This window comes from Musa acuminata, chromosome BXJ3-4, assembly GCF_036884655.1.
Source record: "Musa acuminata AAA Group cultivar baxijiao chromosome BXJ3-4, Cavendish_Baxijiao_AAA, whole genome shotgun sequence".
Classification (NCBI taxonomy): Eukaryota; Viridiplantae; Streptophyta; class Magnoliopsida; order Zingiberales; family Musaceae; genus Musa; species Musa acuminata.
The window spans coordinates 45,555,238-45,568,092 of NC_088352.1; the positions used below are offsets into that span (position 1 = coordinate 45,555,238).

A 12,855-nucleotide genomic window follows, 5' to 3' on the forward strand; every position below is an offset into this window, starting at 1 on the left:
TTTATTATTAAATCTCCTAAAAAAAATTTATCCCGTGAAGGCTACTAATTACACGTTTCATGTTTGACTAGAGTTTCAGAGGAATCACGTGAAGCTCCATCTGCGTCAATCTCTGTGTAGGTTGATTATCGAACAAGTGTTCGAGCATCCTAGGTGTCCAAACCTTAGTAATATTAGATTTTTTATAAGTGATCCAAATATTATATATATTATTTTGACGTTAGAAGAGGGTGTATAACGTAAGAAAGTATGTCATGAACGATCGTCACATCCACAACAACTTCGTTCAACGAATCATTCGTTACTTTTGCATGCTTGTACCGAGACATTACAGTATATTTTATCTTAGTTTTGTATATTTTTGCTTGTAAAAATGCATGTTCGAATATGTTATAGTGTTGTAGTACGATCACTCGTTGCGTTAGACCGAACTATCCAAAACAACTCTGTTTTCGTATGTCACAACTTGTTTTCTGTAAGCCACAACTGCATGCGAAGCGTCAGCCATCTCAGCACCCAAGAACCCCCCGGGTGGCACAGGGCTGGATGGGGCTTTGGTATATTGTCGAGCGTTGAAAAACTATTCACAAGTTCGCACGTTAATTTGATAGGAACTTGCTTTCGCGCCCGGCAACCGGTGAGCAGTTGTTTGTTGACTTACAACTATTTGTTCTACCTTCTAAAGTTTTTATTTTCCTCTTTCCTCTCTTTCCTCCTATGCACACAAGGTGCTTGCTAAATTGCTTGTAAATCTTTCTCTTTCCGAGACGTCGGCACTTATTCATCGTTCGTTTTCAATCTAATCAATTTTCTGTTTTACAGGTCCTTCGGGAGAGGTTGCAACTAGGCTAACCCTTTGCGGACGCGTATATCACAATAGCACTTAATGACTTAGGCAATCCAAGCTAAGTCCAAGAAGTTGGCGTAATGGTACTTCGCGACTTAGGTAACTCAAGTTAAGTTTGTATCTTGATCGTAACGGTACCTCACGACTTAGATAATTCCAGTTAAGTCCATGACAATTCGGTATGCGCTCTAACTCTGCTCTTCACCCATGTATGATCGAAACACCTCAAAGCATCTTGATATCCGACACATTTGGACATAAATATTTTTTATATGTGATGTGTTTTTTGTATAGACAAAAGCAATCATTCATAAACAAAAAGCATCATGATGTCTGTCACATCTTTCGAAAAGAAAAGCATCTCTTGATGTGTATTTCATGAATAAAAACATTTGAAGCATTATTATGGATAAGAGCATTTCAAGCATCTCGGTATCTGACACATCCTATATAGACATAAATGTATTTGATATATGCATCCTTCGTGCATAAAAACATTTGAAACGTGAAATATATTCTTTAGCATCGCCGAGATAGTTAATGATTAATCACGTCCGATACACATCAATAATAAACGAAAATGGTTAAACGATTTATATAAGAAAATATAGAGAGAAAAATAAGACAGAAAATAAACTTTATATATGTCACTATGTTTTATTATATCTACGATCTACGGCCGAACCATTGACCCATTAATCGACCGGGCGGTTTTGATAGGAACGCTTAACCGGACCCGACCAACATGAGGGCAGCGCACCCGCCGACAAAGCAACGTGTGCTTGCGGCGGGCGCGAGTCCGTTTCTTCTCGTCTCGGCCATACGCGTCGGAGCACCATTCGCAGCTTAACCCGATCCATCCCCAAGAGAAGGGAGAAGAGAGAGAGAGAGAGAGGACCAGAAGAAGAATCTCTCTGTTTGGCTCATCGATCGCTGCAACTTTCCAAGAATTGTCAGCCCGATTCATTACTACGATTGCTCGCCCCGATCTCCCTTCCATCGCCTCTCCCCTCCTCCGCTGCGGGGAGGCAAATCGAAGAAAGAAAAAGTATTCCAGAGAAGGTAAGCACAGGCGTCTGGTTTGGCTGATCTGATCGTCTTTTCCCCCCTTGATTCCAGGTTTTATGGGCCTTTTCTTCCTTAAACCTCTTCCTTGTTTCCGTCTGCGCCTGTTGGATTAGATTCTTCCAGGTTGATGCGTTTGTTTAGATAACTCGATGGTTCTTGAAGGTAGAGTCGCACTAAAGTTGGATTCGGGGCTTCACTCTTGACGCTCAATCGGACGTTAGGGCTTTTTTGAACAACTCCGGTGTTTCTTTCAGAAAATTAAATCATCGCTTTCTTGATCGTTCTTTTGGGGCTTGAGTTTGGTTTGATGTACGATTCTTGGCCTTTAATCGAATATGGGGCTTTTCTTTATCATTCTATTTCTTGACGTATTTTTTTTCTCATTTTATTTAATAGTTGCGTCCCTTATCGCCATTCACTATGCCACCTGAAGTTTCCTCGCAGTGGCGAGAGAAAGCGTCCGGCTTCTTCTCTTCCTCTGGTAATTTTATCTGATCCCTAAAGCCATTTCTTTTTTATCCTTTCTAACATTAGGACGGCTTCTGATGCTATATTTTGACGGCATCTTTTTTTGTAGGAGTGAGGCTTAAGCAAGCTGGGCAGTCTGCTGGGAGCATAGCCAAGAACGCAGGGGGAAATGTTGCAGATGCGGCCGGGAAGTTTGGGTCGCTGGTGAAGAACCGATGGGTTCTCATGCAGCAATCCAGGGAGCAGCAGAACCCTGCTGCATCCGGGGAGAGTATCCAGGAGCGCTTCCGTTATGCTGCTACTTCCACTGGGGCCCTTCTGAAGAAGGGCATAACAGAGACTAAAGAAAAGGTTGCAGTGGGAAAGTTGAAGGTTGAAGAGGTAAAGCTCGCATTGGTTTCAGAATTTTATGTTCATGTACTTGTATGCAAAATAGACATGTCATCCATTTATATTAATGATAGGACTTATAGATCACTCCCGTGTTCTAGTTGCTATAGTGTATGCCCACAAGATTTTGAGAAGGTTTTAGTTTTTTGATCCAACCCCCGAACTTAGAATCATCATAGTGGGTTATAGGCAACATACATCACGTACTTACAACGTGTAAATCAGAAAACTAAAAGTTCTGCCAACTAATGCTTTTGAAAAGGTCTCATGATGCATGCATAAAGATGTGACAATTGGAGGCATATGATAATCAAACACATAACCAAGTGCGCAATTCAACAATAAGCTGTGGTGCGAGGATACATAAACATAAAGTACTTTCTGTATTCTTAGTGTTGTACTGTGTAAAGTATTAGAGGATGGTTCCCATAATGGTTTCAGAAAATCTTATGGTCACTTTTAATGTTATGGTGGTAGGCTGTATTAATTGTGAGAAATGTCCGATTTCTAATTGATATAACAAAGAATTATAGATGTGACAATTTATATAGGTGTATCGACCGTGTCGATACATATTTAACATGATTTCAGGGGCGTGGGGTAGGCATGAGAGTTAAGGTCACATTGGTGTTGCATGGTTGAAGTCTTTTTCTCATTTAGTTTTTTAGTTGATATACTAGATACACTTCCTTGGCCATTTGGACAGATCCATTCTCCTATTAAAATATCTGAGTGATTTGTTCTCCACATAGAAGAAAATCATAAGTCTTACAGGAGAGTAAAGTAGAAGAGGTGAAGTTTAATGATTCAATGTGTGAGTGATTTGTTCTCCACATTTGTTCTCCACATGTGAGAAGATGGTACGCAATGATTCAATGTGTGCAAATCAAAATTTTAAGATATTTAAAAATTAGACAAGAAAATTGTTTCTAATAATTTTGCTCATTTTTGAAGATTCGACATCATCTAGTGATCATCTTAACTCTTGTAGCATTATGGATCAAATTTTACATTTTTGTTTAACCAATATTCATAGATTATAACATGAAATTCACTACGGAAGCAATATGAAAGCTTGTAATGTATTGAAGATTTTGTTTGATTGTCCAGTTTAAGACTGCATTTGGTAAGTTAGTAGATCCTAAATAAAACTAAAAGAGACACCCTTAACGTGACATGTAGGTAACTCATATTTTATAACACATAAAAGCTTCGACATCTCTAACTTTTAAACCACTAAGCTGCTCTTTATTTAATTGGACAAGCTTTACTGCATATGAGCTGAATTCTCTTGCAAACTGCTGGCAATAAAGTCGTAGAGCCTCATGAAGTTGACTTAAGACAAAAGAAACTCGAGAAGTGTACGTAGGTCAGTTAGAAATTGGTTGCCAAGAATTTGTTATGTGATCTTGAATGGTTCAAGGACTGTATCACTGATGTTTTCTACTTTGGCTTATTTCTGTTGCTTTTCTGTAGGGTTCTTCTTTCCTTCTGTTTACTGCTTCAGTTTAAATCTGCATGAGATTCACTCTAATTTTTCATACTCCTTTCTATTTCTTCTTTTCAGGCAGCAAAGAAGACCGCAGATAAAAGTAAGAACATTCTAAACAATATTGAACGTTGGCAAAAGGTGTGTCATATTGGCAAGTGTAGGGTACTCCTCCTTGCATTTAGCTGCATTCTCACTGTTTCTTACATCTATTTTGCAGGGAGTTGCAAGCACTGATGGTGAGTTTTTCTGTCATATGGATTCACTATACTATTGGTTTTACACTTTTACTACCCATGTCAAAGAAGGAGCTGGGCCGCTATTTTTGATTTTTTTATTATTTTTATAGAACTGGACCAGGCTGCCCGAAACGGGTGTGGTCCATGTACCAGCCCACCTGGACCGGTACATACCACCCATTTTGTACTGTTTTGGGCAGCACAGCAATCAGTGATTGTATCTTTATCATACTCATTTTATAATTCCAGCTGTTCATATTGAAAGGCTATGTTTAGTTTGGTTAAAGATAAGAGCTGGCTTTTCTTTTTCTGAACAAATAGGAGTTCATACTAACTTATATTGCCATGAACCTTGCAGTATTTGGGGTGCCAATAGAGGTTCTTGTGCAACAGCAACAATCTACAAGGCCTGTTCCTCAAATATTGGTCAGATGTGCAGAAAATCTCATTATATCAGGTGGCTTGAGACAAAAAATCTGGAAAATGTTACTATTTTCTTAGAAATAATGAAACTGATATTGGCTTCTGTTTCACTAGGATTGAACTCAGAGAATTTGTTTAAAACCGAAGGAGATAGAAAAGTTATTCGTCAGTTGATTGCACTTTACAATCAAGGTACACCTTGAAGCTTTTTGTTTGTTGTTTTGCCATGCCAAAGGAATCATGTTTTCCTCGTGGGGTTTGAATATTGCAGACTGGAATGGATCAATACCAGAGGGTGTAAGCCCCATTGATGTGGCTGCTTTAGTTAAGTGCTATCTTGCCAGCCTCCCAGAGCCGCTGACTACATTTGCTTTATATCGTGAGATTAGAAATGCAAGAAGTAGCATCTCTGAGTTAAGAGACAGTTTGAAGAAGCTTCCAAATGTGAATTTCATGACCCTAGAGTTTGTTACTGCTCTGCTGCTCCAAGTGAGCCAGAAGTCATTGCTTAACAAGGTAGTATCCTCTTCTTTTATCTTTAAAATTGGTACTGAACTATTTTAAGTATGAATTAAGCTCCTTTTTAGGTGGTTATGGTGAAACTTTTTTGTCTTTGGAAGTAATCTTATTACAGCCACACTTGCTACTATTTTCAATACAAAACATGGGTGCACATTGATTTTATGTTGTGAATATCATGGGACGTTGTATAACTCTTAAGTATAGGTTCATCCAATTTTGTCTTAAGATTAATATGTATAGAGAGAGAAAGTCTGGTACCAATATGGTTCTTAGAAATCACAATAGATTTAGTTGCTACTATTCTCATTGTTTCTCGTATTTTGTTGCTTCTCAAATAATAATTTTTGACTTCGCGACAATCTTTTTCTAAATGTTTGATGTCAGCCAACTTTGAGATATAGCTTTTCTTGGGACTGCTTTCTACTTGTTTCAGCATATGAATACGATTTTGCACCATATGCACAAAATCATGTTGTGACTTGGGATTACAGTGGATTAATTCTTGAACCTGGAATCCCTCATCCAATTGAGGACACTTGGATTCCTCCCTGTCATCAAGACCTAGCTTCCTTCCTCCTGGCAATCCAGTCATTTATTTCAGGGAGTCTGGGTAACTTGCAACTGTCCGACCATTCCATGTCACCTCCTCTGGTTTCAATGCATCAATGAAGCAGCAAAAGCTTTTATCTAAGTCATTCCCCCCTCGGTTTTGAATCTTTTCAATTTCAACCTTTTCATTTTGTTGTCTGTCTTCTTTTTTTCTCTGCTGGAATCTGTTAGTGTCTGGTGGTGTTGGAGACCTCCTTTTTCTTTGTATTCTGATGCTAAATTTATTGGTTTTATCATTAAGATCGAGATTGTTCTATTGCAATTTTGATATCCACTTAATTTCTTAAATGCAGATGGATGCTCATAGCCTGTCTGTGGAACTCGCACCTGTGATTATGCGGCAGCAAGGGGATCCAAGAGCAGATTTCTACAGTCATTTTAACTACACATCAAAAGATCCTTCAGGAACCATGGATCAGACCTTGAACCACAATAGTTGGGTTGACTATTTGGGTAAGTTTTGGTACTGTACTTGAACATGAACAAGCTTATAACAGGATGAGTTTCCAAAGTTTTATGTGCTTATTCTTATTCATGCAAACCTACATGGTGACATGATCTGCCTCATCATCTCTATCTTTCTCTAGTTTTTTTATCGCACAAAAAAGTATGCTGCCTTCATATGATCTATATTGTCTCCTAAAATCTTTTTCTTCACCTTTATCATGATGATTTTATCTTGATCAAAATTTCAATATCAGGCTTATTCTGTTTATCTTGAATGTCTATAGTCAGTGTACATATATAAAAGTAAGGCATTCCGAATCATGAATATATGTCCAGCATGGTCATTTAATGTGTTAAAATAATGTGAATGCTCAAATTACCTGTGGGATGTCTCAAAACCAACTGCTCTTATACGCCTAGGGAAATCTAGGTTTGTATACATGGAATACAAACGAGAAGTCATGTGAGATCTCCCAAAAGGATCATAGAGGGAATTTAATCTCTGGCTATATCTGCATAATTTTCTCTATTTTCATATTCTCATGTTCTTCTTTTTCTCCTTGTTGGATTTTGTGCTAGATGAGGATGAGGACGCTGATGCATCTTCTCAAATCCCCCTAGACGATGATTTGCCACCTGATTATGGTGCCATTGAAGTGATCCAGTGCCTCATTGAACATCACAATGCCGTTTTCACAGATGCAAATGAAACAATATGGAGATGATCCAGTTTGGATATTGCTAGGTTTGTGAGGGTTTCACATGTGAAGCCTAGTCCAAAGAACTAAGTTTCATGTGGATCTCTGTCGTCTTATAGAATAGATTTGCCTTAGAATAACAAAAAAGTATAGGGTTTTTTTTTTTCTTTTTATGGTATGGGGACTTAAGATTGGATCCACGTACTTTAACTAAAATCTGGCTGCAACTCATGAAGAAAAGATTTAGTTTTCTTTTGTCGGTCAACAAACTTCTTGGTTACAAATATTGTACAGTGATTTCTCTGCCTTTTGTCTATATAATTGAGTTGCAGACAACATAATGTCAATGACTGATGGCTTTCTTAGAAGAGTGTCATCAATTCTCCTACTTACATCCACTCTTCGAACACTCCATTCCACTGGAATGAGTAGTTGTATTTGACAGGGTCCAAACAGTTTTTTTTATTCAGGTTTCTAAGAATTAAATGACATAAATAATTCCTTGTAGCATTCTGGTCTGTTGACCGTGGAGAAAAAGAGCATTTTTTTTAGCCCTTTTTTGTTGAACACTTTTTTAAAAGCCCACAATGTCAATAATAAATAATGGTCGTAAATATTCGAGTTAATTATAGATTACCTTATGTAATTAATTACCTTTAGCATCTTGATTTTTACATTTTAAAAAGTTATACTGATATCCTTAGTTAATATATAAGTTTATTTATCCTAGCATCATTAGTTTTATTAATAAAAATATAAAAATAAAGGGTAAAAAAATAAAAAATAATTTTAATGTTTCAACTAATAGTGGTGGACGATGTTAGTGTTATGTGGCTTTGTCATGGAGCAACATTTGCGTCATTTGTAAGACGGAGTTATCGGTGCCGGTCTTGGAATCATCAAGACCTTACAACTAGCTCCCCAGCTTGTTCCTAGAACCTTCAATAGCATCTCTGCCTTGCTTTTTCCTCTCGTGCTCACCTCATTATCACAGTTGGCCAAAGTCTTCATAATCGCCTTCGCCTCATCCACCTCTTTGACGTCCCTCACCATCTTGTCTCCGTTACTCTTTACCAAGTTCAGTAGCGCAGTCGCAGTGTTTTCCCTTACCCTCCCACTTCGCCCAACGACCAGATCCATTAAGATACTGACACCGTCCACCCTTTGGAATGCCTTCACGCTATCGTCGCATCCTGCCATATGGGTGATCACCATCGTCGCGTCCACCACCATCCCCGTTCGCTTGTCTTTCACCACCAGTGCAAAGAGGGGTGGCACGATGCCCAATTCGATGAGGGCAGTGCGATTAAGTGGGTAGATGATCCGGCCAAAGTCGGCCTTGAGTATGTCCGTGATGGACCTAGTCCATCAAAGGCACCAAGGAGATTCACGAGAGTGGTGATGAGGGGCTCTTTTGACTTGATGATGGAGCAATATGCTTTATTGGAGAGAAGGTTATAAAGGGTTGCGGTGGGGGAGAGGAGGCGGAAGGCAACGACGAGGGCATTGAGGATGCCTGGGGTCCACTTGAGCGCCTCGTGGGCTAAGATGAAGAGGTTGAGAAGAGTAGTGGCGACGTTCTCTAAGCCTCGACTACGTACGAGTGGTGGTGGTGATGGTTTAGGAGGCAAGTGATAAAAAAGGACACGACAACAACATCAACGAGGGGGGCATGCATCTTCGAGTCTTGCTTTGACAAACGATGAACTTACCCGATGGCTTTGGTAGCGAACTTCGATTCCATGGTAACAGAGCACCAATGCAGATGCAGAGCGGAGGAAGAGCTGCTCGGCAACTACGTCGGAGTCGATGCCAACAGTGTCAACGTCTGCTACCATCGTCGTTCGTCACCACCAACTGGAACGTTAAAATTATTTTTTTTATCTTTTGTTTTCGTACTTCCATTAATAAAATTGATGTCGTTAGGATAATTGGACCTAGCTATTTTAATTTATAATTATAAAAATATCATATTTTTTAAATTATAAGGATGGAGATGTTTAAGATAACCCATTACAAGGCTAATATATAATTAGTCCTACATATTCTAACACACAAATTCGAAATGTTGCTTGGTTGAATCAGAGTTGCTTCTATGCTTCGAAGGAAATCACAAGAGAAGAGAGTAGGAGTACTTAAGATAGATCGCCCTGTGGCCGAGTCCTCTCCACCTCTGCAAGCTCCCACTCGAAGGTCGGAGTGTTCCACTTCTCTCTCTCTCTACCCATCTCAAGAAGAAGCACTCACAGGCTTCCTACATCATCACAATCCCTTCCGCCAGTCTTCCTGTTCACATAATGTCCTTCCGACCTCAACAACCTGCTAATGAGATCATCCACAGCATAGAACAAAAGTTCTTTGTCTTTGTTGCATACTCTATAGCTCGAACAGAGGCTGATCAAAGATGGTAGCATGGCACCATATAACCCCTTCCCAGATTCCAAACTATTGTGATTTATTTGGATGACGATCTCATCATCGCAACAGAGTCATAATAGATTATAATAAGAAGTAATTTAATATATCATCCAGTATCGTTGAATCACTGTTGCAGTAATAAGAACAGTGTTTCCAGAATCAAACCATGTGGCATTATCATTCCAAAATTTCGTTGATCATAACAATGACCGAGGAATTAATTGACTCGGTGGCATGCAAGATTCAGCTGTGTGGGTTGGAGTTGGAGTAGGCGTGAGAGACCAAAGGCTGGCAGTGATGCCCTCCTCTGCTTGCCCCCACCTCGTTTGCAGTGATTTCGAAGTCCACACTCCCTTCAATTCCTCCCACAGGCTTCACTCGATCCACTTCATCATGCCAAAAGCTCAAAGCTGTCGTCTTTCCCATGGCTTTGTCCCCCACAACCCACACCCCTTTATAGGTAAAGGCAGACATTGGGTTAATCCACTCAGTGTTCTCCCACCATCTTGTCTCGAAAGTCTCTCGGTGACTTCTTCCTCCATTTCATCCTCTTCTTTCCCGGCGAGGTTCCTTCGTTTGGAAGGTGACCCGGAAACCACCACCTCAACAAATCAGACTGAGACATGGGGATATATATATATATATGCATTGATTAGCAGACACAGAGATCTAGTGGTGTTTTTTCTTGGCTGCTAAGCAAAAACAAACAGCAGTAGCTAACAAAGATATCGTCTATGATAAGAGAAAAGCTCGAGTTTTCTGTAGCAGTTGAATGCATCATTGTGTTCCTTCAGATTTCACTTCATCACAGCATTCTGAAGCTCTCTTTTTTGACTGCATCTAACATCATTTGAGATGGTAATGATTCCAGTTAGGTAGGGACAGGACAAGAGCTTGGTTTCTGGGTCACCTTTTGTCACTCCACTGGGCTCTCCTGCAGTGCACTGTGCACATGCTCTCAGCTCCTCCTCATTCTTCAGTATCTTTCTCATCAGTGCAAATCTTGTACTCCCAACCCTAAATCCCAAACATATTGTGGATATTTTCTTTCTTTTTATCCACAATAACAAGCCCATGATGGACCTTTTTTGGATATAAAACTTCAATCTCTACCTACACCTCACATGCAAACTGAGACAAGAAGCAAGACAATGAAGGCATTCTTGAAGGGAATACACAACCTGGAGATGATAGAAAACAAAAGGGAATGACTTCAAAGGAATGCCATTCCATATCTTATTGAATCCCAAATAAAATTCTCCAAGCCTCCTTGTTCATATCATGTGCTGACTCTAAACTATATAATTCATCTGCTCACAGAAGGCACATCACATTAGAAACATCATGGCCAATTATTGATGGGTGTGGGTTGATAGCACATCTTGGAAATGACCCAAAGATGAGACTAAAGATTAGATTATGATGTTGTTTGAAGAATTTATCTTGAAAAGACTTGATTATTATATCTTGCTTATGATTCCCACATGAGTTCTAGCTTGTTTCATGAAATGTTAGTTTGAAAGGAGATGAGATTGGAACATGGCATTTTTGTATGGTTGCTCAGATCATATGTGAGGGTGGGTCATCTCCTTAATGTTGACATGGTAACTAACAATAGCAGGGTTAGATGCACAAACACTGGTTGAGATTTCATGTCTTCTTCCATTGTTTGGTGGAAGTCTTCCAAGTAATCCAAGATGAAGGAAGGATGATGTTACAAGTTGGAGTTGGGTCCATCAACAATGAAAGATCTACTTTGCACCAAACAAGTACAATAAGACGACACTAATTGAAAAGAATTGTTAGTGTTCGATCCATGGAAGCACAGAGCGAGGATAAGGCTGCGTGCAATACAAAGGAGTCGAAGGAGAGCACTCCACCCAAAGCTTCTCATGACAGAATCCAACTCAACTACTATGAATCCAAACCAAGATTGCACTACAACTTGAACACAACCCACTGGCCAAAAGCCACCAACCAAGCAGTCTATTCCAAAGCGATCACCACCACCACCTCCTCCTCCCTCTCCCTTCCGCAACACCACATAAGATCACCTCTCTCTCTCTCTCTCTCTCTCTCTATCTCTGTGTGTGTGAAGGTGTCATTTGTTCTGCTTAGGTGATCTTGTTCTTGGCCGACACAGCCGTCATCGTCGTCGCCAAATGGCGGCCGGGTGGGTTAAGTCGCTGCACTGCAAGTCTAATGCTGTGGACGACGTCGTATACAACCGGACGCCGTCGTCTTCGTCTTCTGCTAGGAAGCCGTTGCTCTCCTCCGTCTCCTGTAGCAACACCTCTCACGCCATTAAGGACGTCTTCCTCTTTCCAAAGTACCTGTCCTCGTCGGCTTCGTCCTCGTCCTCGCTTCCGAAGAAACCCCGGCCTAAGGCGAGGCCCAAGTCCAAGCCTAAACCGACGTCCGCCCGCCCGCCCGCCTCGCCGGCGGCGGGACTCGTGGGGCCGGCCCACGCCGACCCATTCCCGACGCTGGCGGAGCTTCCCACCGGTCACTCGTCGCGGCGGGTGGTGGAGATCATCTTCAGCTCGAGCTGGTCCTCCTCCGGCGGCAGGCCCGCCGCGGCGTTCCCGGGCGAGATCGAGATGCTGTTCCGGGTCCACAACCCGGCGCGGACGGTGGCCCGGTTCGAGGAGCACCGCGCGGCGGTCCGTGCCCGGTCTGACGACGCGCGATGCGCCGCCGACGGCAACGAGATGATGCGGTTCCACTGCGGCGTCGGCGGGGGGGTCGTCTACGATGCCGGGGTGGCGTGCAGCGCCGTGTGGTCGGCGGGGGGGAAGGTGGAGGGTGTCCGGACCTTCGCAGGGAGCGGCGGAGCGCACGCGAGCGGGGGCGGCGGGACCGGGCGGAGGGCGATGCTGGTGTGCCGCGTCATCGCTGGCCGGGTCAAAGCCGAGTTCGACACCGAATCGGAGGCCGAGTCGGTGACCCTGGAGAACGGGGAGCTTGTGGTATTTGATCTCAGGGCGGTGCTTCCTTGCTTCCTGATCATCTACAAGCTCTAAACTCAAATCCGTCGTAATCATTTTCGTCCTCTTGTTCTCTCTTCTATTCTTGCGGCGATTCTCTTAACTCGGGCTACTGACTCGGTGGTGAACAGTGTGTTTTTCATGGTGTAAAAGCTTCTCCTTTTTCTATCTGAAGGTATAGAATCACTTTTCATGGGTTGCTTTCTGTCTTCTTGTTCCTGTAGGTGCTGGTGTGACCGTCGTTCTTGTC

The 12,855-nt window shown here is 41.6% G+C and overlaps 2 protein-coding genes across 3 annotated transcripts; both read left to right on the plus strand.

Annotated features, from left to right (window-relative positions):
- The first annotated feature begins 1,618 nt into the window (after positions 1 to 1,618).
- On the plus strand, positions 1,619 to 7,576 carry LOC135634580 (uncharacterized Rho GTPase-activating protein At5g61530-like). Of its 2 annotated transcripts, XM_065144964.1 has the most exons (11): positions 1,619 to 1,909; positions 2,078 to 2,224; positions 2,312 to 2,396; positions 2,493 to 2,764; positions 4,341 to 4,403; positions 4,483 to 4,501; positions 4,860 to 4,958; positions 5,039 to 5,116; positions 5,196 to 5,440; positions 6,349 to 6,508; positions 7,082 to 7,576. In XM_065144964.1, the coding sequence occupies exons 3-11, from the start codon at positions 2,336 to 2,338 to the stop codon at positions 7,225 to 7,227; spliced, it is 1,143 nt and encodes a 380-aa protein (XP_065001036.1). In that variant the 5' UTR covers positions 1,619 to 1,909; positions 2,078 to 2,224; positions 2,312 to 2,335; the 3' UTR covers positions 7,228 to 7,576. The 2 variants fall into 2 exon arrangements, with proteins under 2 accessions (XP_065001036.1, XP_065001037.1); XM_065144965.1 differs by lacking the exon at positions 2,078 to 2,224 and having other exon boundaries at positions 1,626 to 1,909.
- Positions 7,577 to 11,432: 3,856 nt separating this feature from the next.
- On the plus strand, positions 11,433 to 12,810 carry LOC103982614 (uncharacterized). The gene has a single exon (XM_009399596.3). It carries the CDS (start codon positions 11,781 to 11,783, stop codon positions 12,639 to 12,641), a length of 861 nt encoding a protein of 286 aa, XP_009397871.1. The 5' UTR covers positions 11,433 to 11,780; the 3' UTR covers positions 12,642 to 12,810.
- The last annotated feature ends 45 nt before the right edge of the window (positions 12,811 to 12,855 follow it).

Bases quoted from the DNA above. Each gene is read 5' to 3' on its own strand.
- LOC135634580 (XM_065144964.1), top strand. From the start codon at position 2,336: ATGCCACCTGAAGTTTCCTCGCAGTGGCGAGAGAAAGCGTCCGGCTTC. The intron at 2,765-4,340 runs GTAAAGCTCGCA...TCTTCTTTTCAG, and splicing joins GAAAGTTGAAGGTTGAAGAG to GCAGCAAAGAAGACCGCAGA. The intron at 5,117-5,195 runs GTACACCTTGAA...TGAATATTGCAG, and splicing joins GATTGCACTTTACAATCAAG to ACTGGAATGGATCAATACCA.
- LOC103982614 (XM_009399596.3), top strand. From the start codon at position 11,781: ATGGCGGCCGGGTGGGTTAAGTCGCTGCACTGCAAGTCTAATGCTGTG.